At 44.0% G+C, this 22,858-nt stretch overlaps 1 protein-coding gene across 1 annotated transcript; it reads left to right on the forward strand.

The window, feature by feature from the left end:
* LOC110447643 (mucin-2-like) lies at positions 1 to 22,146 on the forward strand. Its single transcript, XM_021493482.1, has 2 exons — positions 1 to 109; positions 19,817 to 22,146. The coding sequence occupies exons 1-2, from the start codon at positions 1 to 3 to the stop codon at positions 22,144 to 22,146; spliced, it is 2,439 nt and encodes an 812-aa protein (XP_021349157.1).
* Positions 22,147 to 22,858: the final 712 nt, after the last annotated feature.

The following is a 22,858-nucleotide window of genomic DNA, read 5'->3' on the forward strand; positions in this document are numbered from 1 at the left end:
ATGGGCCTCGCTTCTTCGTCGGAAACCCCGCACAGTGCGTGCGAGGCCAGGGTAAGACGGGTGGAGAATGTCCCACCGACACATGGCGAGGAGGAACGAAGAGATCAAGGTAGGCAATTTATAATTTACTTTTACGAGATAGATTTTATGTATATACCTGTTACTATAGCTGTGTGTATCACCTTTGACGTCAGCGTTTAACGGAGACCAACAAATGGAATATCACTGGGGTAAAATGGCCGCATTCAAATTTTGCAAGGGTGATCGATCTATCAAATTGGACATGGACGAAAAGTGCGATTCTAAACACCACCTTTTGTTTTATTTTTAAGAAATTCACCTTTTCTTTTAAATGTCAACGATCTGTTTTTAGTATGATAACATCTGTAAATATATATATATTTTTTTTACAAATTACGCAGTACAAAATATTTTACAAGTTCATGGAAACTTTCTACACTGGGGATAGGGGTGTACATAAATTGTTCTTTCCAAAATGATGTATTTTGAAGCGAGAACGGGTTTTGACATCGACATGTTGAAGGTGGTATTCCTTTGACATGGATTTATCTATATTGATATTTTTTCCAAGTAAAACGTCACATAACTATGTTTACATTAATGTACTTTAATTCTACAGTCAACGTTTATCATGTTATTTTCATGAGTTATTTCGGTCTATCAATATTTTATACGTGTTTTACACATGTAGTTTAGGCTGTGTATTACCTGTCGGGGGGACGCCTATGTAATTGGTGCTAATCCTCTTACAGTATATATTTACGCGGGTATTTGGTAGCGATAATCCCCCCGAGCCGCGCTACCACCTCACTGACGCATGAATAGACAGGTTTGGTGTGGAAACACCCAAATCATGTTTGTGAGTGACGAAATTAATCCCTCCTCTTACTTCCCCCACTCCCCTCAGCGTATGTACGGTAGCACTAAACATTTACACTAAGACATCATTTATTTATATCAAGTTTTCTTCAATACTACAATTAAAAATATTTCGTTGCATACCATTTTCAGACATTTTCTCCTCTCTGAATCAAGATCATTTCGGCTTTACAGAACAGTGGTAAATGAGGGTTTGTTTCTCGTTTGATAATAGTGAGTTGTCGAGAACGAGACGCTAACTCATACCATGCTTTTTCGAACGTTTGACGTGTAATAGGTTCAATTTGTTGTTTATTGTCTACAAAATTGTTCTAAACTCTTTTATATCGGGAAAGTCCTTACTTCTAAAACAAATAATCATATTTATATTTAAATGTCATTCAGACATTAAATGTCAATGTCGAGGAAAGACATACGTATTATTGGAAGTTGTTCACACTCGTAGTAGATTTTGAACACCCTTATATGTGTCAACACTTGTGACAAATATCGAAATGACCGAGTGAGTGACCGATATTCCTACGTGTCACTAACACCTTTATAATCGTAATCAGTAGATATAACTGTTAAGACTATAGGTGCTACAATTCATAGCTGTATTGAGTTATATTTTCTAGCTTAGTAAATCAAAGTCGCCTACAATTAAAGGTTTTATGGTAATGTTGACTATAAATATAGATAAAAAACTACGATGCAAGTTGGAAAAAGAGGACACATGTAAGTTGTAACCGGAAATGATTTAAAAGTATAACTCTAAGAGATTTTCCGATTTCTGACTGACTTCCGGCTTTGTGATTTTATCAGTGTTCTGACACATGTGTAATTTTAAAAGTATTCATGAATTGAGAAGAGCACGTCGCCCTCCCGGCTGTCCTTGACATACCAATGTATATGTGTGTGGGTCACACTCGACCCAATCTGTCTCTATGACCTTGGGCCACCTATGTATCTACACGGACGTACCTGTACGATCTGATCGTACCGGTAACCTCGGGGAAAGACATTTGTATATATATCTTGATTACATCGGTATGTTTAAACTATTGCTAAAACTGTGTCGTATAGCTTATGTTACTATTTTGGAAACGGATGTCATTTTCTGGAAATATCTGAAGGGCAAATAATAAACAGCGGTAATTAAACTATTTAACGTTAAGGTACCGTTTTTAATGTTATAGGAACCGCTATACCAAATTATTTAGTTTAATGTCATTGTTGTTTTGAGTTTTAAACGACTTGACTGATCTCAGCTTTCCACGACTACTACTAGCTTGCTTGCTCATCGGCACAGGGAAATATTCGGTAGGGATTCTAAATAGGAGTATTCAGTAGGAATTTGCATTCTAAATGTCAGTAATGACTTTGCGTCGGCCATTGTAGAAAATTGTGCAAAGTTTGAGATGAAAAGAATTAGATGCCCTCGTGCATTGCATTATGTGTTACAAATGGGGATTTATTTATTTATTTTTTACTACCGATCAAATAAATTAGTAGGTAACAACTTTTTCCTGCTGCATCGTTCTGAAAATGAAAAGAGAATAGCAAACTTCCATTGGGAAATATAGAGGGGTTTTATTGCTTAAAACTTCAGATTGTTGTTTCTGGTTCCCATGTAGTGAGACAATACAATCCACTCTAAGTAGCTATTCTTCAGGGACTAATAATACAAGGGTCAGTGTGGTGTCATCGATATATAAGTATCTTAACAATAGGACTAATTATGTCGATAAAGTGATTATTTGAACCTTTTTAGCATGATTTTGTAATGGCTAGCAAACATGTGGACAGCGGCCATGGGGCGGACTGTGATTGGCTGGGAAACAATGGGCGCTGATATGGCGTAATGACAAACTTGTTTGGATCTGTACATTGGGACTTTCATGACAAACACCCGTGACATTGATTCGTCTCACTAATTTCTTTTCAATATATGTTTAGATCCATTTTGGAATTCGTTAAGGCGCTATTGTTCCCCGAGATCCCGCTACGTTTCTCAAACCTGTTTGGTTCGGTATTAATCTCCCCGTCCCGGTATTATTCTTACGCCATAGAATGTCAGGGTTGGTCGATTCCGCTCTTATATTGGTGTGTACTTAACGCCTTTTCTATTTATTTTGGCAGTGACCGGACTGGACGCACAAGGCTTGAACTTCCTCTCTATTAATGGCACTGGTAGAATTCACGGGGTCTATTGAACATCCGTGGTCTCCCGGTCGCCATACATAGAGAGGGTTGCTACACCCGAGGTACCCGGTCGCGACCACTCAGGATATTGCAGGACTACTATTGGACCATATACTATAGGACGGGCAGGCGGAGTTTGTAGACACACCATACCTTGGAAACACGGGACACACTGTGTACGCAAACAACGCAAAATGGACAAACAAATGACATGTTTCTCTTCTGAACTTCACGGAAACCACAATTTACTTAACGAATTAGTAAGCATTATAGCGCTCTACAAATGGTTCGTAGGTGTAAGAACTTTCTTTACAATAGTCCGTACAATTTATTGGCGATTATGTTTGGAACTTTCTTCTCAGACCGCGGGATACAATGCCATTTTTATAAAGGTTTAAGAAATAAGGCCACTTGCGTACAGTTATCACATGACCGGGGGCGAGCTACAACTTCACTTATGAAAATAGGATTTGTATGAAACTTGTTCAATTATTCGACGTAAACCCATCTGTAAACACTTTTGATGGTATCCAAACAATTGTGGTAAAGTTTGACCATTACAGTGGTCACCTGAGGGAAGGACGAGCATGCGCACCTGTCTACAGTTCATACAGCCGGCCGACCTAGGCTACGTACGGCGTGTCTAGTATTACACTGTACCAGTCCCCGTATTTGAAATTTTATCATATGATACTTGGTAACGCATGAACTGTGATGTAGTGGAATTTATCAGACCCCACCCTTCCTTATTCCATCCAACTCGTTACAGGATGGTTTATTTCAATTTTGGAAATCTTTTCGGCAGCGTAATGGTAACACGTTCACTACTGTAAATCTCTTCAGTTGAAGTTTATGGAGTTTTCCAGAATCGCATTATTTGTAGAGTTGTATTTGTCAGGTGTAGATTTTGCATACGTAAGGCGTGGGGTATCCTTTATGTCAGGTGTGGGGCATCCCTTTTTTTCAGGTGTATATGTGGCTTATTTCAGGCGTTGGGTATCCCTCATATCAGGTGTAAATGTGGCTTATTTCAGGCGTGGAGTATCCCTTATGTAAGGTGTAGATGTGGCTTATTTCAGGCGTGGGCTATCCCTTATGTCAGGTGTAGATGTGGCTTATTTCAGGCGTGGGATATCCCTTATGTCGGGTGTAGATGTGGCTTATTTCAGGCGTGGGCTATCCCTTTTGTCAGGTGTAGATGTGGCTTATTTCAGGCTTGGGGTATCCCTCATGTATGGTGTAGATGTGGCTTATTTCAGACGTGGGGTATCCCTTATGTCGGGTGTAGATGTGGCTTATTTCAGGCGTGGGGTATCCCTTATGTCGGGTATAGATGTGGCTTATTTCAGGCGTGGGGTATCCCTATTGTCAGGTGTGGGATATTCCCTTTGTCATGTGTGAGATCCCTTTTGTCAGGCGTGGGGTGTCCCTCTTTCAGGTGTAGGGTATCCCTCTTGACAGGTGTTGGGTATCCCTTATGTCTGATGTAGGGTATCCGTTATATCAGATGAAGGTCATCCGTCTTGGCAGGTGTGGCGTATCCCTTATGTCAGGTGAAGGGTATCCCTTATGTCAGGTGTGGGGTATCTCTTATGTCAATTGTGGGATATCCCTCTTGTCAAGTGTGGTGTATCCCTTATTTCAGGTGTGGGGTATCCCTTAACTCGGGTGTACGGTATCCCTCTTGTCAGGTGGAAAATTGTGTCTTACGCCAGGCATGGGGTATCCCTCGTGTCAGGTGTGGTGTATCCCTCTTGTCAGGTGTGGTGTATGCCTCTTGTCAGGTGTTGGGTATCCCTTATGTCAGGTGTGGGGTATCTCTTATATCGGATGTAGGGTATGCCTCTTGTCAGTTGTTAGGTATCTCTTATGTCAAGCGTGGGGTATCCCTTATGTCAGATATGGGGTATTCCTTATGTAAGGTGTAGGGTATACCTCTTGTCAAATGTAAATGCGTCTAACGTCAGGCATGGGATATCCCTTATTCCAGGTGTGTGGTATCCCTCTTGGCAGGTGTTGCGTATTCCTCTTGTCAGGTATGGGGTATCCCTGATGTCAGGTGAAGGGTATCCCTCTTGTCAGGTGTGGGGTATTACCTATGTCAGGTGTGGGGTATCACCTATGTCAGGTCATGGTATCCCTTATGTCAGATATGGGGTATCCATCATGTCAGGTGTAGATATGCCTTATTTCAGGCGTGGGGTATCCCTTATGTCAGGTGTAGATGTGGCTTACGTCGGGCGTGGGGTATCCCTTATGTCAGGTGTAGATGTGGCTTACGTCGGGCGTGGGATATCCCTTATGTCGGGTGTGGGGTATCCCTCTTGTCATTTGTTGAGTATCCCTCTTTCAGGTGTTGGGTATCCCTATTGTCAGGTATGGGATATTCCTATTGTCAGATGTGGAATCCATTGTGTCAGGCGTGGGGTATCCCTCTTTTCAGGTGAAGGGCATACTTCTTGGCAGGTGTGGGGTATCGCTTATGTCAGGTGAAGGGCATTCCTTATGTCGGGTGTGGAGTATCTCCTATGTCAGGTTTAGGGTATCCCTTATATCAGGTAAAGGGCATCCTTCCCGGCAGGTGTTGGGTATACCTTATGTCAGGTGTAGGGTATCCCTAATGTCAGGAGTGGGGTATCTCCTATGTGAGATGTGGGGTATCCCTCTGGTCAGGTGTGGTGTATCTCCTATGTCAAATGTAGGGTATCCCTCTTGTCAGGTGTGGGGTATCCCTTATGTTATAAACTGCAGGTGTTGGGTATGCCTCTTGTCAGGTGTTTGGTATCCCTTATGTCAGGTGTGGGGTATTCCTTATGTTAGGTGTAGGACATACCTCTTGTCAGGTGTAAATGTGTCTTACGTAAGGCATGAGGTATCCCTTATATCAGGTGTGGGGGATCCCTCTTGGCAGGTGTAGCGTATTCCTCTTGTCAGGTATGGGGTATCCCTGATGTCAGGTATAGGGTATCCCTCTTGTCATTTGTGGGGTATTACCTATGTCAGGTATGGGGTATCTCTTATGTCAGGTATAGGGTATCCCTCTTGTCATTTGTGGGGTATTACCTATGTCAGGTGTGGGGTATCACCTATGTCAGGTAAGGGCATCCCTTTTTTCAGGTGTAGATGTGGCTTTTTTCAGGCGTGGAGTATCCCTCATTTCAGGTGTAGATGTGGCTTATTTCAGGCGTGTGGTATCCCTCATGTCGGGTGTAGATGTGTCTTATTTCAAGCGCGGGGTATCCCTAATTTCAGGTGTAGATATGGCTTATTTCAGGCCTGGGGTATCCCTTATGTCAGGTGTAGATGTGGCCTACGTCGGGCGTGGGATATCACTTATGTCGGGTGTGGGGTATCCCTCTTGTCAGGTGTGGGATATTCCTATTGTCAGGTTAGGATCCCTAATGTCAGGCGTGGGATATCCCTCTTTTAAGGTGTAGGGCATCACTCTTGACAGGTGTTGGGTATCTCTTATGTCGGGTGAAGGGCATCCCTTATGCAGATGTGGGATATTTCTTATGTCAGGTGTAGGGCATCCCTCTTGGCAGGTGTTGAGTATCTCTTATGTCAGGCGTAGGTATCCCTTATGTTATGTGAAGGGTATCCCTTAAGTCAGGTGTGGGGTATCTCCTATGTCAGATGTTGGTTATCCATCTTGTCAGGCATGGAGTATCCCTTATACCAGGCGTGGGGTATCCCTTTTGTCAGGTGTAGTGTATCACTTATGTCGGGTGTAGGGTATCCCTCTTGGAAGGTGTGGGGCATCCATTATGCCAGGTGTGGGGTATATCCTATGTCAGTTTTAGGGTATGCCTTATGTTAGGTATGGGTAATTCCTTATGTTAGGTGTAGGGTATACCTCTTGTCAGGTGTAAATGTGTCTTACGTAAGGCATGGGGTATCCCTTATATCAGGTGTGGGGTATCCCTCTTGACAAGTGTTGCGCATTCCTCTTGTCAGGTGTGGGGTATCGCCTATGTAAGATGTAGTGTATCCTTTATGTTAGGTGTGAGGTATCGCCTATGTCAGGTGTGGGGTATCGCCTATGTCAGGTGTGGGGTATCGCCTATGTAAGATGTAGTGTATCCTTTATGTTAGGTGTGAGGTATCCCTTATATCAGGTGTGAGGTATTACCTATGTCAGGTGTGGGGTATCACCTATGTAAGATGTGGTGTATCCCTGTTGTCATCTGTGGGGTATCTCTTATGTCAGATGTGGGGTATCTCCTATGTCAGGTGTGGAGTATCTCTTATGCAAGATGTTGATGTGTGTAACGTTAGGTGTAGTGTTTCCCTTATGTTGTGGGTGGAGTAACCTTTATGCCAGGTGTCGAATATCCTTTATGTCCTTGTGTCATATGCGAGTTGTCTGAAGGGGAATCAAACAAGGCTGCTGGGTTTCAACGTTTTGATAAACAAAAGTCCAGAGAAGATCAACAAAAAAACCCACGGTAGTTATTCTTAGAAATACCAGAATAGCGGGAACTCGTTTCGAAAGTAAAGTATTTGTGTTTTTGAGATTAAAGGTATGTACTGTCTTCAGGTACAGGCTTCTGTAGAACTAGTTTATTACTGAACATTTCTAATTGTTTTTGTTTTGTAATATGTCATGCTCAAATTCACGGTATCGTACTGAAAGTCAGCAAAATATTTACAAGTTCCTGATGCTATCATACGATCGAACAAAAGGAGGGGAGGGGGCACCATGAGCGTGAACGTGATGACGTCATCGAAATACTGCTTGGCACTATGACTACCAGGTCAAATACTGGGCACGTATAGTCTGTGCCTGACATAATCAATTATACGGACAGTGGTCATTGCCGGTAGTGGTCAGTAGGAGATCGATACGGACTGGTCAGCATGGTATTATAGAGCGGAGGTGACGCAATGAAGATAATTATGCTAAACCACCATATTCTATATATAATTTGACGGGGTTAATTTTTATCCCTACAGTTTAAATGTACGAAGGCCTCCTAGTTGTAAATAGCTGAATATGTAACATGCATTGATTGGAATAATTAATTCATGTTGCAGTTCGAGAAGCGAACAAGCTACCGGGACACCGACACTACACGGAAACGTTTCTTATTATCGTTATTTAGCTGACAAGCCTTCATGTCATGGGGGTTCACCAGACAACGTCTTACATTCCAAGTATATGATGTTTGAAACTATTGCCAAATAGAGTTAAAGTTGAAACACATTCCAAGACATTTAAAACAACATTATTTAACATATGTTTTGTTCCTTAAAATATTCTGTACAATTAAACAAATACAAAGCGTCCGTCACAACAGTTCCACGTGATGCTTTTTAAAACTAGACATCCTGAAGTACCACTTCATTTACATAAAGGACAATGCAGAATTACAGTTATCAATATTAGGTACTAAAAGAAATGGTTCATTCTCTCCAGTAATCCTAGATTTAGTAAGAAAAAATTAGGAAAAGGTCTTCAATTTAAGCATCTAAAAAATGAATATTCTGACCTCTTTCACCTTTGCTATTGTATCAAACATTTCACTGAATAAGACAGAAAATAAAGCCAAGAATTATAAAGAATTATCAATTTTCATTGCTTTGTCGCAGCCGTAAAAAATATAATAATATATTTAAAACTGACGAGGTCGTTATAACTAACTTAATGGTGGACATAAATATTGTGACGTCATCGCCGACGAAGTTGTCGTCCATGGAATGGGGACGGACCTATGGATCTGGTGCGGCTTTCTAACGAGACTTAATAAATATTTTCAATGTCTACATTTACATGTGCAGGTCCCTTGGGGTTTAATTATTAATGAAATATTGCATTTAGATGTAAACGTACCGATTCGTCCGCATAAACGAGCCGAGGCCCATGCTTACTGATAAACCTGCCAAATATGACTGTTTTTTTTTTATCAAGTCGAATATAAAGGGAATATAAGATGTTGGATGAAGTTTAAAATGAGTCGTATTTTTTTTTAGAAATTAAAATACGTTGATTTCTTTTTCATAATTAATGTAATTAGAAAATCGTAAATTGCAAGCAGAAATACGATTGGGCAGTGTAAGTAGAAAAAAATAATTATATCTTAATTGATTTATAGGCGTATTCATAATTGTTTAGTTTCTATTTGTATTATTCTCTTTTTAACTCGCGATTTCCGTTGCAAAGGAAATTTTCTTGGCATTTTACATGTTATACTTGAATAGTTTTCCTCATATACATTACAATCTAATGTGAGGCATCAAACTGCAACAATACAGTAAAAATATCGAACTAGACGGCAAATATATATTACGTTAGACATACAATATCAATACATGGTCGCGTATGTTGACACGCATTTTGTTTTTTTCAACAAAAAAAGGCAAGTTTCCTTGAACAGTTTGTTGAAACAACATAACATTCTTAACACTTGATTTCTCTTTGATTCACACTTAAAGAACACCTCAGTCTTTGTGTCCTTCCCATTACGGTAAAGGGTACCAAACACGTTACTGGACGTCCCTTTATCGGATAGGTTGGATTTGTTTTATTATTTACGGCAAGTAGTTTTTTAATTTGTTGGTTCATTGAACAACCTGTTTTACATAGTAGGAGATCCCTTGATATATACCCTGGTATTTTTCGTTCTGCCTTTTTGTAACTCAAGCTCTTTTTTCTGATAATCTTATTTCGAGTTTTTTCGATAATATTCCTGTCGGCTAAGTTTCTTGTTCATCTTTAAAATATTTTCATTGTTAAGGATCCCTGTCCAACTGTACTGTGGTTTTCCTATGTACAGTAACCTCCCCTTAACTTCATTCCCTGTCCCACTGTACTGTGGTTTTCTTATGTACAGTAACCTCCCCTTAACTTCCTTCCCTGTCCCACTGTACTGTGGTTTTCCTATGTACAGTAACCTCCCCTTAACTAACTTCCCTGTCCCACTGTACTGTAGTTTTCCTATGTACATTAACCTCCCCTTAACTTCCTTCCCTGTCCCACTGTACTGTGGTTTTCTTATGTACAGTAACCTCCCCTTAACTTCCTTCCCTGTCCCACTGTACTGTGGTTCTCCTATGTACAGTAACCTCCCTTAACTTCTGTTTGGATATAACTGTAGCACAGTTTGGCCAGGACACTTCCGTAGACCAGGTAGCTCAGTTGCGTAGAGCGATAGTATAATATCAATCTGTAGTCCAGGGTTCAAACCCAGGTCTAGCCCCGCTTAATTTTTTACACTCAGAACGACACTGTTGTTGATTATATTCTGTTCATTTCACCTCTATTATTTCTCATAAAAGACCCACAAGGTAGGGGTTTCTTTTCAGAATGGTTTATCAAAGTCCTGCCAGAAAAAAACAATTTCCAATACTTCGTTACAGTTTTTGGCAGTGGTACGGGGATCCTTAAAGTTGCTTCTAACTTGAAAACACAAATTTAATTTAAGTGCACGCGTACTATTCTTGATATATTGTTATTTATTTATCACAAATCTTCGAAACTGTGCGGTTTTAACTTTGATATAACACTGGCTCAGTTCCGGTCCAATTGCGTGCGTTTATCGCGAAAAATGTATAAAATATGAGTTTTGGTATCCTTCATCTTTGTTTTTTGATAATTTTCGCTCTTTCTGTCATATCGCTATTATGATTTTTTGTCTTATCATTAAGTCATTTCTTCTTACAGTAAGATTTAGTTAAGTTTCTTTCCCTCAAAGCTGTGAAATGATCTACAAATTTGCCCAGTTGATGGGATCCGTTCATTGACGGATTAAAAAAAGGACCAACATTTTAAAACCTGCTTAGGAATATTATACTGTTTTCTTAAAAGGTATCCTTTGTTATATTTTTCTTATTTCAAAAAACTTTTTTCGTTCATTTTTTTTGAATAAAAGAGAAATTAGATCTGAAATCTTGGTTGTAAGGGTTTTTTTTTCGCTATCTCTTATTTTGTTCTTATCTAGATACAGTTTTCGGAGGTTAAAGGTCAAGGATATCTCTCGAGGTTATTCCTTTTTGTCTGTATCGTACAGCCTTCCTAAAGATTGATACATAATTGCGATAGTTATCACTATGGCCATATCAAGGCCCGTTCAATTAGGGGTTAATTAACTTATCTTTTTTTTTTAACTTTATTTTTTATTTTTTTAAACATAATCATAACCTGAGTACATCCACGAAACGGGAAACAACAACACGCACACATACTCACGGTTCATGTAACTCGGGGTATATTCACAATTACTCGAGGGTAAAACATCACTACAACCAAAGTAAAGGAAAACAATCACAATCCACTTAAAAAATCTTAATCTTCGAAAAACAAAATCATAATCTACCGAACGGAAAACAGTCAAAATCATAATACACAAACACACAAACCAATCAACATACACCCCATCAACACACACACCCATCAACACACACATCCATTAACACACACATCCATTAACACACACGCACATTAACATACACCCCATCAAAACACACCAATCAACACACACATCCATTAACACACGCATCCATTAACACACACACATCAACATACACCCAAATCAACATACACACACATCAACACACACACCCATCAACACACACCCATCAACATACACACCAATCAACATACACCCCATCAAAACACACACGTCCATTAACACACACACACACACACACACACACACACACACACACACACACACACACACACACACATCCTTTAACACACACACACACACACGCATCCCCATCAACACACAATCACATCAACACACCCCATCAACACACACACCAATCAACATACAGACCATCAACACAAACCCATTAACACACACACCCATCAACACACACACCCATCAACACACACATCCATTAACACACCCATCCATCAAGACACACACACATCAACATACATCCCCATCAACACACCCCATCAACACACACACCAATCAACTTACACACCCTTTAACGCACCCATCCATTAAGACACAAACACATCAACATTCACCCCATCAACACACAACCCCATCAACACCCCCCCCCCCATCAACACACCCCCATCAACACCCCCCCATCAACACACACACCAATCAACTTACACCCCCTTTAACGCACCCATCCATTAAGACACAAACGCATCAACATTCACCCCATCAACACACAACCCCATCAACCCCCCCCCCCCCATCAACACCCCCCCATCAACACACACCCCAATCAACATACACACCCTTTAACACACCCATCCATTAAGACACACACACATCAACATACACCCCATCAACACACAACCCCATCAACACACCCCCATCAACAAACACACCCATCAACACATAACCCCATCAACACGCCCCCATCAACACACACACCAATCAACAGACACACCAATCAACAAACACCCCATAAACACATATCCCCATAAACACTCATCCCCATCAACACTCATCCCCTTCAACACACACACCAATCAACATACACACAAATCAACAAACACACCAACCAACACACACACCAATCAACATACACCGCATAAACACTTATCCCCATAAACACTCATCCCCATCAACACTCATCCCCGTCAACACACACACCAATCAACATACACACACATCAACACAAACACCCATCAACACACACCCATCAACATACACACCCATCAACACACACACCTATACACACACACACCCACAAACACACACACACACACACACACCAACATACACACCAATCAACATACACACAAATCAACAAACACACCAACCAACACACACACCAATCAACATACACACCCGTTAACACCCCCATCCATTAAGACACACCCACATCAACACCCCCCCCATCAACACACAACCCCATCAACACACCCCCATCAACACACCCCCACCAACACACACACCAATCAACATACACCGCATAAACACTTATCCCCATAAACACTCATCCCCATCAACACTCATCCCCTTCAACACACACACCAATCAACATACACACCCTTTAACACACCCATCCATTAAGACCCACCCACATCAACATACACCCCATCAACACACACACCCATCAACACACACCCCCATCAACACACTCACCCATCAACACACACACCCATCAACATACACACCCATCAACACACACCCCCATCAACACACACACCAATCAACACACACATCCATGAACACACGCATCCAGTAACATACACACATATCAACATACGCACCAATCAACATACACACCAATCTACCTACACACCAATCAACATACACACACATCAACACAAACACCCATCAACACACACCCATCAACATACACCCCATCAACACACACACCCATCAACATACACACCCATCAACACACACCCCCATCAACACACACACCAATCAACAGACACACCAATCAACAAACACCCCATAAACACATATCCCCATAAACACTCATCCCCATCAACACTCATCCCCGTCAACACACACACCAATCAACATACACACCAATCAACATACACCCCATCAACACACACACCCATCAACACACACACCCATCAACACACTCACCCATCAACATACACACCCATCAACACACACACCCATCAACACACACACCCATCAACACACACATCAATATACACCCATCAACACAAACACTCATCAACATACATCCCCATCAACATAAACACTCATCAACACAACCCAATCAACACACTAACCCATCATTATTCACACAAATCAACAAACACACCCATAAACACACACGCCAATAAACAAACACACCAATATACACATATCCCTATTAACATACACACCCATCATCGTACATCCCAATCAACATAATCCCAAGCAGCATACACCCCTATCAACACACACACCTCCTTCAGCACACACCCTCAACTACTGCTCCTCCCTCGATCAACTACACCGCAATCAACATACACCCATTAACCTAATCTCAATCAACTGCAGCCCCATCAACAACACCCTATCAACTAAAGCCCCGTCACCATTTCCCCAATCAACATACACCTCCATCAACAAACACCCCATCAGCATATACCCTCACCAACAAACACCCCATCCGCATACACCTCCATCAATAAACACCCCATCAGCACACACCCTCATCAACTACTCCTACCCCAATCAACATACACCTCCATCATCAACACCCCATCAGCACACACCCTCATCAACTACTCCTACCCCAATCAACATACACCTCCATCATCAACACCCCATCAGCACACACCCTCATCAACTACTCCTACCCCAATCAACATACACCTCCATCATCAACACCCCATCAGCATATACCCTCATCAACTACTCCTTCCACAATCAGCATACACCTCCATCAACAAACACCCCATTAGCACACACCCTCATCAACTCCTCCTTCCCCAATCAACATAACCCTCCATCATCAACACCCCATCAGCACACACCCTCATCAACTCCTCCTCCCCCAATCAACATACACCTCCATCATCAACACCCAATCAGCACACACCCTCATCAACTACTCCTCCCCCAATCAGCATACACCTCCATCAACAAACACCCCATCAGCATACACCTCCATCAACAAACACCCCTTTAGCACACACCCTCATCAACTCCTCCTTCCCCAATCAACATAAACCTCCATCATCAACACCCCATCAGCACACACCGTCATCAACTACTCCTCCCCCAATCAACATACACCTCCATCAACAAACACCCCATTAGCATATACCCTCATCAACAAACACCCAATCAGCACACACCCTCATCAACTACTCCTCACCCCAATCAACATACACCTCCATCAACAAACACCCCATCAGCACACAACCTCATCAACTACCCCCCCCCCCCAATCAACATACACATCCAACAACAAACACCCCATCAGCATATACCCTCATCAACAAACACCCCATCAGCACACAACCTCATCAACTACTCCCCCCCCCCAATCAACATACACCTCCATCAACAAACACCCCATCAGCACACACCCTCATCAACTACTCCTCTCCCAATCAACATACTCCTCCTTCAACAAACACCCCATCAGCATATACCCTCATCAACAAACACCCCATCAGCATATACCCTCATCAACAAAAAACCTAATATCAATCAACTGCAGGCCCATCAACAACACCCTATCAACTAAAGACCCGTCACCATTTCCCCAATCAACATACACCTCCATCAACAAACACCCCATCAACATACAACTCCATCAACAAGCACCCCAATCAACATACACCTCCATCAACAAACACCCCATCAGCACACACCCTCATCAACAAACACCCCATCAACACACACCCTCATCAACAAACACCCCATCAACACACACCCTCAGCTACTCCTCCCCCAATAAACATACACCTCCATCAACAAACACCCCAATCAACATACACCTCCATCAACAAACACCTCATCAACATACAACTCCATCAACAAACACCCCATCATCACACACCCTCATCAACTACTCCTCCCCCAATCAACATACACCTCCACCAACAAACACCCCATCAGTACACACCCTCCTCAACAAACACCCCATCAGCACGCACCCTTATGAACTACTCCTCCACCCAATCAACATACACCACCATCAGCAAACACCCAATCAACATACACCTCCATCAACAAACCCCCCAATCAACATACACCTCCATCAACAAACCCCTCATCAACATACAACTCCATCAACAAACACCCCATTAGCACACACCCTCATCAGCTACTCCTCCCCCAATCAACATACACCTCCATCAACAAACCCCTCATCAACATACAACTCCATCAACAAACCCCCCATCATCACACACCCTCATCAACTACTCCTCCCCCCAATCAACATACACATCCATCAACAAACACCACATCAGCATATACCCTCATCAACAAACACCCCATCAGCACCCAACCTCAACAACTCCTCCCCCCCCCCAATCAACATACACCTCCATCAACAAACACCACATCAGCATATACCCTCATCAACAAACACCCCATCCGCATACACCTCCATCAATAAACACCCCATCAGCACACACCCTCATCAACTCCTCCTTCCCCAATCAACATAAACCTCCATCATCAACACCCCATCAGCACACACCGTCATCAACTCCTCCTTCCCCCAATCAACATACACATCCATCAACAAACACCCCATCAGTATATACCCTCATCAACAAACCCCCCATTAGCACACACCCTCATCAACTACTCCTTCCCCCAATCAACATACACATCCATCAACAAACACCACATCAGCATATACCCTCATCAACAAACACCCCATCCGCATACACCTCCATCAATAAACACCCCATCAGCACACACCCTCATCAACAAACACCCCATCACCACACTCCCTCAGCTACTCCTCCCCCAATAAACATACACCTCCATCAACAAACACCCCATAAGCACACACCCTTATGAACTACTCCCCCCCCCAATCAACATACACCTCCATCAACAAACCCCCCATCAGCCCACACCCTCATCACCAAACACCCCATCAGCACACACCCTCATCAACAAACACCCCATCACCACACTCCCTCAGCTACTCCTCCCCCAATAAACATACACCTCCATCAACAAACACCCCAATCAACAAACACCTCCATCAACAAACACCCCATCAGCTCACACCCTCATCAACTCCTCCTTCCCCCAATCAACATACACATCCATCAACAAACACCCCATCAGTATATACCCCCATCAACAAACACCCCATTAGCACACACCCTCATCAACTCCTCCCCCAATCAACATACACCTCCATCAACAAACACGTCATCAACATGCAACTCCATCAACAAACACCCCATCATCATACACCCTCATCAACTACTCCTCCCCCAATCAACATACACCTCCACCAACAAACACCCCATCAGTACATACCCTCCTCAACAAACACCCCATCAGCACACACCCTTATGAACTACTCCTCCCCCCAATCAACATACACCACCATCAGCAAACACCCAATCAACATACACCTCCATCAACAAACACCCCATCAACATACACCTCCATCAACAAACACCCCATCAGCATATACCCTTATCAACAAACACCCCATCCGCATACACCTCCATCAATAAACACCCCATCAGCATATACCCTCATCAACAAACACCCATCAGCATATACCCTCATCAACAAACACCCCATCCGCATACACCTCCATCAATAAACACCCCATCAGCACACACCCTCATCAACTACTCCTCCTCCCCAATCAACATACACCTCCATCATCAACACCCCATCAGCATATACCCTCATCAACAAACACCCCATCAGCATATACCCTCATCAACACCTCCTCCCCCAATCAGCATACACCTCAATCAACAAACACCCCATCAGCATACACCTCCATCAACAAACACCCCATCAGCTTGCCCTTCCATCAACAAACACCCCATTAGCCCACTCCCTCATCAACTCCTCCCCCAATCAACATACACCTCCATCGACAAACACCCCATCAGCACACACCTCCATCAACAAACACCCCATCAGCATACACCTCCATCAACAAACACCCCATTAGCACACACTCTCATCAACTACTCCTCCCCCAATCAACAGACACCTCCATCAACATACACCCCATCAGCATATATCCTTATCAACAAACACCCCATCAGCACACACCCTCATCAACTACTCCGCCCCCTAATCAACATACACCTCCATCAACAAACACCCCCCCAATCAACATACCCCTCCATCAACAAACACCCCATCAGCATATATCCTTATCAACAAACACCCCATCAGACCCTCATCAACAAACACCCCATTAGCACACACCCTCATCAACTCCTCCCCCAATCAACATACACCTCCATCAACAAACACCCCAATCTACATACACCTCCATCAACAAACACCCCATTAACATACACCTCCCATACACATCCATCAACAAACACCCCATCAGCATATACCCTCACCAACAAACACCCCATCAGCACACATCCTCATCAACTCCTCCTCCCCCTAATCAACATACACCTCCATCAACAAACACCCCCCCAATCAACATACCCCTCCATCAACAAACACCCCAATCTACATACACCTCCATCAACAAACACCCCATTAACATACACCTCCCATACACATCCATCAACAAACACCCCATCAGCATATACCCTCATCAACAAACCCCCCATCAGCACACATCCTCATCAACTACTCCTCCCCGTAATCAACATACACCTCCATCAACAAACACCCCATCAGCAAACACCTCCATCAACAAACACCCCATCAGCACACACCGTCATCAACTACTCCTCCCCCAATCAACATACCCCTCCACCAACAAACACCCCATCAGTATATACCCTCATCAACAGACACCCCATCAGCACACACCCTCATCAACTACTCCTCCCCAGTCAGCATACACCTCCATCAACAAACACCCCATCAGTATATACCCTCATCAACAGACACCCCATCAGCACACACCCTCATCAACTACTCCTCCCCAGTCAGCATACACCTCCATCAACAAACACCCCATTAGCACACACCCTCATCAACTACTCCTCCCCAGTCAGCATACACCTCCATCAACAAACACCCCATTAGCACACACTCTCATCAACTTCTCCTCCCCCAATCAACAGACACCTCCATCAACATACACCCCATCAGCATATATCCTTATCAACAAACCCCCCATCAGCACACACCCTCATCAACAAACACCCCATCAGCACACACCCTCATTAACTACTCCTCCCCCCAATCAACATACACCTCCATCAACAAACCCCCCATCAGCACACCCCCTCATCAACTCCTCCTCCCCCCAATCAACATACACCTCCATCAACAAACACCCCATCAGCATATACCCTCATCAACAAACACCCCATCAGCACACATCCTCATCAACTACTCCTCCCCCTAATCAACATACACCTCCATCAACAAACACCCCAATCTACATACACCTCCATCAACAAACACCCCATTAACATACACCTCCATCAACAAACACCCCATCAGCACACACCCTCATCAACTACTCCTCCCCCAATCAACATACACCTCCACCAACAAACACCCCATCAGTATATACCCTCATCAACAAACACCCCATCAGCACACACCCTCATGAACTAATCCTCCACCCAATCAACATACACCACCATCAACAAACACCCCAATCAACATACACCTCCATCAACAAACACCCCCCCAATCAACATACACCTCCATCAACAAACACCCAATCCGCATACACCTCCATCAATAAACACCCCATCAGCATATACCCCCATCAACAAACACCCCATCCGCATACGCCTCCATCAATAAACACCCCATCAGCATATACCCCCATCAACAAACACCCCATCCGCATACACCTCCATCAATAAACACCCCATCAGCACACACACTCATCAACTACTCCTCTTCCCCCAATCAACATACACCTCCATCATCAACACCCCATCAGCATATACCCTCATCAACAACTCCTCCCCAAATCAGCATACACCTCCATCAACAAACACCCCATCAGCATACACCTCCATCAACAAACACCCCATTAGCACACACCCTCATCAACTCCTCCTCCCCCAATCAACATACACCTCCATCAACAACACCCCATCAGCATATACCCTCATCAACTACTCCTCCCCAAATCAGCATACACCTCCATCAACAAACACCCCATCAGCATACACCTCCATCAACAAACACCCCATTAGCACACACCCTCATCAACTACTCCTCCCCCAATCAACATACACCTCCATCAACAAACACCCCATCAGCACACACCCTCATCAACTACTCCTCCCCCAATCAACATACACCTCCATCAACAAACACCCCATCAGCACACACCCTCATCAACTACTCCTCCCCCAATCAACATACACCTCCATCAACAAACACCCCATCAGCACACACCCTCATCAACTACTCCTCCCCCAATCAACATACACCTCCATCAACAAACACCCCATCAGCACACACCCTCATCAACTACTCCTCCCCCAATCAACATACACCTCCATCAACAAACACCCCATCAGCACACACCCTCATCAACTACTCCTCCCCCAATCAACATACACCTCCATCAACAAACACCCCATCAGCACACACCCTCATCAACTACTCCTCCCCCAATCAACATACACCTCCATCAACAAACACCCCATCAGCACACACCCTCATCAACTACTCCTCCCCCAATCAACATACACCTCCATCAACAAACACCCCATCAGCACACACCCTCATCAACTACTCCTCCCCCAATCAACATACACCTCCATCAACAAACACCCCATCAGCACACACCCTCATCAACTACTCCTCCCCCAATCAACATACACCTCCATCAACAAACACCCCATCAGCACACACCCTCATCAACTACTCCTCCCCCAATCAACATACACCTCCATCAACAAACACCCCATCAGCACACACCCTCATCAACTACTCCTCCCCCAATCAACATACACCTCCATCAACAAACACCCCATCAGCACACACCCTCATCAACTACTCCTCCCCCAATCAACATACACCTCCATCAACAAACACCCCATCAGCACACACCCTCATCAACTACTCCTCCCCCAATCAACATACACCTCCATCAACAAACACCCCATCAGCACACACCCTCATCAACTACTCCTCCCCCAATCAACATACACCTCCATCAACAAACACCCCATCAGCACACACCCTCATCAACTACTCCTCCCCCAATCAACATACACCTCCATCAACAAACACCCCATCAGCACACACCCTCATCAACTACTCCTCCCCCAATCAACATACACCTCCATCAACAAACACCCCATCAGCACACACCCTCATCAACTACTCCTCCCCCAATCAACATACACCTCCATCAACAAACACCCCATCAGCACACACCCTCATCAACTACTCCTCCCCCAATCAACATACACCTCCATCAACAAACACCCCATCAGCACACACCCTCATCAACTACTCCTCCCCCAATCAACATACACCTCCATCAACAAACACCCCATCAGCACACACCCTCATCAACTACTCCTCCCCCAATCAACATACACCTCCATCAACAAACACCCCATCAGCACACACCCTCATCAACTACTCCTCCCCCAATCAACATACACCTCCATCAACAAACACCCCATCAGCACACACCCTCATCAACTACTCCTCCCCCAATCAACATACACCTCCATCAACAAACACCCCATCAGCACACACCCTCATCAACTACTCCTCCCCCAATCAACATACACCTCCATCAACAAACACCCCATCAGCACACACCCTCATCAACTACTCCTCCCCCAATCAACATACACCTCCATCAACAAACACCCCATCAGCACACACCCTCATCAACTACTCCTCCCCCAATCAACATACACCTCCATCAACAAACACCCCATCAGCACACACCCTCATCAACTACTCCTCCCCCAATCAACATACACCTCCATCAACAAACACCCCATCAGCACACACCCTCATCAACTACTCCTCCCCCAATCAACATACACCTCCATCAACAAACACCCCATCAGCACACACCCTCATCAACTACTCCTCCCCCAATCAACATACACCTCCATCAACAAACACCCCATCAGCACACACCCTCATCAACTACTCCTCCCCCAATCAACATACACCTCCATCAACAAACACCCCATCAGCACACACCCTCATCAACTACTCCTCCCCCAATCAACATACACCTCCATCAACAAACACCCCATCAGCACACACCCTCATCAACTACTCCTCCCCCAATCAACATACACCTCCATCAACAAACACCCCATCAGCACACACCCTCATCAACTACTCCTCCCCCAATCAACATACACCTCCATCAACAAACACCCCATCAGCACACACCCTCATCAACTACTCCTCCCCCAATCAACATACACCTCCATCAACAAACACCCCATCAGCACACACCCTCATCAACTACTCCTCCCCCAATCAACATACACCTCCATCAACAAACACCCCATCAGCACACACCCTCATCAACTAATTCTCCCCCAATCAACATACACCTCCATCAACAAACACCCCATCAGCACACACCCTCATCAACTACTCCTCCTCCCAATCAACATACACCTCCATCATCAACACCCCATCAGCATATACCCTCATCAACTCCTCCTCCCCCAGTCAGCATACACCTCCATCAACAAACACCCCATCAGCATACACCTCCATCAACAAACACCCCATTAGCACACACCCTCATCAACTACTCCTCCCCCAATCAACATACACCTCCATTAACAAACACCCCATCAGCATATACCCTCTTCAACAAACACCCCATCAGCACACACCCTCATCAACTCCTCCACCCCCAATCAACATACACCTCCATCAACAAACACCCCATCAACAGACACGTCCATCAACAAACACCCCATCAGCATATACCCTCATCAACAAACACCCATCAGCATATACCCCAATCAACTACACCGCAATTAACGTACACCCATTAACCTAATCTCCATCAACCGCAGCTCTATCAACATAATCCCAATCAACTACATTCCAATCACAACCCCCCCACCCCCCCACCCCTCCGCCTTAACACCCCCATCAACTGCAGCCCTATCGACATAATCCCAATTAACTACATTCCACCACCCCACCTGCCCCCATTAACAACACCCCATCAACTGCAGCCCCATCAACATAATCCCAATCAACTACATTCCAACCCCCCCCCCCCC

The sequence above is a fragment of the Mizuhopecten yessoensis genome, unplaced genomic scaffold, assembly GCF_002113885.1.
Source record: "Mizuhopecten yessoensis strain PY_sf001 unplaced genomic scaffold, ASM211388v2 scaffold3555, whole genome shotgun sequence".
NCBI classification, from domain to species: domain Eukaryota; kingdom Metazoa; phylum Mollusca; class Bivalvia; order Pectinida; family Pectinidae; genus Mizuhopecten; species Mizuhopecten yessoensis.

Bases quoted from the DNA above. Each gene is read 5' to 3' on its own strand.
- LOC110447643 (XM_021493482.1), top strand. From the start codon at position 1: ATGGGCCTCGCTTCTTCGTCGGAAACCCCGCACAGTGCGTGCGAGGCC. The intron at 110-19,816 runs GTAGGCAATTTA...ACACCCCATTAG, and splicing joins GGAGGAACGAAGAGATCAAG to CACACACCCTCATCAACTAC.